The 4,860-nt window shown below is 37.8% G+C and overlaps 1 protein-coding gene across 1 annotated transcript in view; it reads left to right on the top strand.

Moving 5' to 3' along the window:
- Nucleotides 1-4,338, top strand: part of LOC106518889 (nebulin) — a gene marked incomplete at its 5' end in the record, with an annotated part of 42,099 nt that extends 37,761 nt beyond the window's left edge. The window contains 4 exon segments of the mRNA XM_014010322.1: nt 407-499; nt 925-1,065; nt 1,187-1,290; nt 3,496-4,338. Of these exon segments, the coding sequence (XP_013865776.1) occupies nt 407-499; nt 925-1,065; nt 1,187-1,290; nt 3,496-3,669 (512 nt within the window).
- Between the last annotated feature and the right edge of the window lie 522 nt (nt 4,339-4,860).

The raw sequence follows: 4,860 nt of genomic DNA, 5'->3' as shown, positions 1-4,860 counted from the left end.
ATATATGTTTATTCAAACTGTAAAAATACTAAAACTAGAACTAATAAAAACTAAACTAAACTAAGAATTAAAAAAGCAATAATAACTAATAAAAATTAGTAAAGCCACTGTAAAAACTAATTAACTGAATTAAAATAAAAAAGTCAAAACAAAGTAAAACTAAACTATGATGAAAAATCCAAAACTATTCTAACGTTGGTCACCAGCCAGGACACGGCTCCAACACATCAGCACAAAACTTAAAATGATTCTGTTTGCAGCGCGTCAACAGATGAGTTGTTTTTAAATCAAAGAAATGAACCACATGTCCTGTTGATGAAACACTGTTTTAACCTGATCGTCTCTGACATGATGAAGGGTTTTGGGGTATATTTCTTTGATCAAATGGTTTCTTCTAAACCTTCAGATCTGCGTGTGTGGCGCACAAACCCCGGCTCTGTGTTTGACTATGACCCTGCTGAGGACAACATCCAGTCCAGGAGTCTGCACATGATGTCAGGTGAGCTTTAATTCAAACGAAACACACCTGAAATGTAGTCAGTTTGTCTGAGAAGTCTGGATTTATTCAGTTATTAAATCAAAGGGTCACGGGTAGCTTGGTGGTCAGTGCTGTGGGTGTGTAATCTTGAGGCTGCAGTTTGAGCCCAGGTTGTGTCACGTAGCAGTTATAAATGTTCAGGTCTTTCTTCTTCATGGTCATTACCTGACATATTCTAATGCATAGTTTAAGACATARAATCCATGTCCTTTTGTTTTGCGTCTGCTCCACATCACTGAGTTTGACTAAATGCTGCTGGGTTAACCTGACAGACATCAGTGTCTGTTAGTCAACAAGTTAGCTCCCTTTAAAAAAAATACACGTCTCACTTCTCTAATATGGAACGCTGGTAAAAAAAGGTTTGTTTTTTGACTTTATTCTGACAGTCCAAGCACAGCGTCGCAGCAAGGAGCACTCCCGCTCCACCAGCGCCCTGAGCGGTGCTGCTGATGAGAAGTCAGAGGTGTCCCAGGACGTGGACCACCACCTGTCCCTCTACAGCAACGGCTTCATGACCAGTTCTATGGGTAACAGTCCAGAATCACATCATAAACACACATTTATCTTTTTTTTTACCAAACATGCTTACAAACAGACGTCAGGATCAGGATCTYAGACTCACCTGTGTTTATTTTCTACCATCTGCAGGATACCAGCAGACTAAAACTGTGGAGGTGCAGCAGAGGTCATCTTCTGTGGCCACCCAACAGACCACAGTCTCCTCAGTGCCCTCACACCCCTCCACTACCGGGGTTAGTAACACACACACACACACACACAGAGATTACACACACACACAGAGATTACACACTTCCTCTCCTGAATCTCCTCCTCATCCAAGTTAATCTGAATTTATTCATGAACTGAAAATAATTCTAAACTCAAAGGGTCACAAATCCCTGCTGGCCTCTGTAGGAACCCTTCAAAGAGAGAGGTTAAAGGGGTAGTTTGGGTCTTTTAAGATTAAGTGGGACAGTTATGACCAATAAATATCTTACCTGTTACAGATAACTCTTTGAAAGACCTCAATTTAAAGAAAGAGTTTAACTTTGATTGGGTTGATGAGCTTAAGGTTAATCAGTGTGACCAGGACCAAAGTGGTCCGCCTCCATCCTAAAACAAGTTGTCTCCAAATGTTTTATAACCATTCATTCAAATGATCAGTCTTCRATAGAGTATCTCAAAATGATATTTGAGTAAAAGTACAAGTATCTTACCATAACAAGTCATTAAAATGATCAGTCTTCTATAGAGTATCTCAAAATGATATTTGAGTAAAAGTACAAGTATCTTACCATAACAAGTCATTAAAATGATCAGTCTTSTATAGAGTACCTCAAAGTGATATTTACCATAAAATTACTTGTCTTCTCTAAGAATACTGCTGGTATAAAAGTCTTAAGATATCTGATAGTTACTATACTGAAGTATCAAAAGTACATATCATTTAAAATGTACTTAAATATTTAAAGTAAAAGTATTGTGTAAAAATGAGCAGTTAGAATTTCAAAAATGACATTTATTGGGAAGTGAACTCTCCAACAAAACATATTTCTGAAGGAAATATGACTTTAATTTTAAATAAAAAAGTTAATGCTGAAAACTTTAGTATTCTGCCTGTTTCAGCAGCATGTTGTGTACATCTGCCTCAGTGGTCTTCATACGTATGTCTGACATGTGCTGCTCAGGTGTGATTTGTGTCATACAGGTGTGACGGATAACACAAACCAATGAGGTGTCAGAGAGGTCGATTTTTATACTTCTCATCCAACCACAAATAAATTCACTCTGAGGCACAATTTATCTGGAAAGTTGTTGTTTTATAACAACAACAAGCCAGAATGAAGCAGGAGAGATGACTTTTTACCATTTTTAAAAATGTAAGGAGTATAAAGTACAGATGAWTGCATGAAAACGTCAGCAGGAGTAAAAAATCAGCTGAAAAATTACTCAAACTCAATATATATATAACTAAAATTTCTAATTAAAGTAACAAAGTATTTGTATTCAAGTATAATATGTAAAATTTAWTCCATAAAATCATCCATAAAGTTGGGGGGTAGTATTATACTCAGATAAATATTTTTACTGATGTATTTTAACAGAAATATCAGCTTTATTCTAGAGCTGCCACGATTAGTCGACGACTAATTAACTGTGTGTGTTAACAACTTTCTAGTAGTTGTCTAAAGTCATAAAGACTAAAACTCCTCAGTACTAGTCTTATGAACACGATTTTCTTGTAATGTAGTAAGTTATTTTATAACTAGTGTTTTTTATTTATTTATTTTTTCCTAATAGAACTATATCACCCTTTTTTTCTTTAAAAGTCATTACATTTCTCTGATAATTTGTTCGTTTCCCGAAGCAAAAATGCTGCCGTCCTCTCCATCCGCCATCTTGTCTTCATTATGTCCCAACCTTTCCTCCATGAGTTACCTTCTGCTCCAGGGACGTTGTCCTGACCATGAGCTCCCCAGTGCTCYTTTCGAGTCTCGCCAGTGCTTTCTTGTTGTCTGATACCGCTTTCACGTTTARGCTTTTTAAGCTCAAAACAGGTGGTGGTGGGGGAGGGCTCGTATTATACATGAGATCATATTATACATGGTAGTTACTTGACAACTGTGAAAATATTTTATAAACCATTACATCACTGTCGGTTTAGGATTACATGATTGTTGATGTAAAATTCTCATTAATGTAAAGCTCAAACAGAAACAGTAAAACAGTTATTTTCAGATGTCAGCGGTCCACTTTGGTCTTGGCACCACTCAGACCATCATAAACAACTATCTGTTTGTTAATCAGCCAAACTGTTGTTGTAAAACCTATAGATTAAGGTAGAGGATTATATTTTTGTAACCTTTTGAACAAACGTCACTTCAGCAGATCTGAACTATCCTTCATGCGTGACATTTCTGTGACCTCTGAAGTCCCGTCCTTACTGTCCCCTGCAGAAAACCGTGCGGGCCATGTACGACTACGGCGCAGCGGACAGCGACGAGGTGTCCTTCAAAGACGGTGATGTCATCATAAACGTGCAGTCCATTGACGAGGGCTGGATGTACGGCACCGTGCAGCGCACCGGCAAGACCGGCATGCTGCCCGCCAACTACGTGGAAGCCATTTAAAGAGAAACGCCCGCCCATCGTCCCTCCAGAGTGGGCGAGAGCCATCCACAGGACAAGCTGTTCCACCGCCGTGGCTTAGTGCAATGTGTAGCTTTTAGTTTCTTCTTACTGTTCAACAGTAATTTGATTGTGGTTTGATTCTCGTTGGTCAGTCTATCATTCATACGCTGCTGTTCTGCTACCTGTGGATGTGACAAGATTCAGGACATGAAATACTTGTTGTAAAAGGCCTACAGCACACCTGTCATAACTGTTTTACATTGGTGAAACTGTTCTTAGTCTCCATCACATAAAACACTCATAACAAGCAGCCTCACCCATTATTTTGTACATTTAAACAATCTGATAGCCTAATTTAATGTACTATTTTTGCCCAGTATACTATATTAAGTCTTTCTTTTAAGAATGTTGTGCTTCATTTGCCCAAATGGTCCTTCCAATGGAGATGAAAATGAAAGGAGTCAGTTACCAGCTCCCTCCTCTATGATCAAATCACTTCTGAAGAGTTAAACGAGACAAACCTCAGTCTTCATTCCTTTTAAATGAAGGCTACTAACTAACTAACTAATATAATGTGTGTTTTGTTTCTTTTGATTAATTAGGTCCTGGCTAAGGTTCATCCTCTACCTTTAATCAGTAGCTAATAAAGCACACAAGCTCCTGCACAAACCTGTTTATTGTGATTTTTATTTTTATTACCTCACATTTCTTGCTTTTGTAGCCACGGAGTGGATCCCAACTCCTCCTGAAACTGGTTCCTTCAACCTAAAATTAACTTTTACCAAATAAGAGATGTAAAAACAGAACTTTTAAACCTAGTGACTGTTTTTGAGTTACAGATGGTTTTGATTCGATTATGTTGCAAATAAACAAGGTTTGAACCATATTTTCTAAATAAATACATCATCAAAATATGCAGCAGGTGTTCTCAAACCTTTTGGGTCTGGGGACCCCTTTTAATGGCAAAAACAATTTCAGGGACCCCCCTCATAAACCCCATGCTGTTTTAAAAGATAATTTATTGTCATTTCAACCCTTAAATTCCATGGGAATATGTGAGCCATCATATCGACATGAGGATTAAGTCAAATTTGGTCAAAATGACCTAATTACATTTTCAGATTCTTGTCTTTAAAAGCTACATTTTGATACCTGGATCATCCTGATATCATCAGCTCATCCAGGGTTCCT

Source organism: Austrofundulus limnaeus, unplaced genomic scaffold (assembly GCF_001266775.1).
Source record: "Austrofundulus limnaeus strain Quisiro unplaced genomic scaffold, Austrofundulus_limnaeus-1.0 Scaffold67, whole genome shotgun sequence".
NCBI lineage: Eukaryota > Metazoa > Chordata > Actinopteri > Cyprinodontiformes > Rivulidae > Austrofundulus > Austrofundulus limnaeus.
The sequence above is the reverse complement of the archived record's forward strand: the minus strand, read 5'-3'. Positions and strand labels throughout refer to the sequence as shown.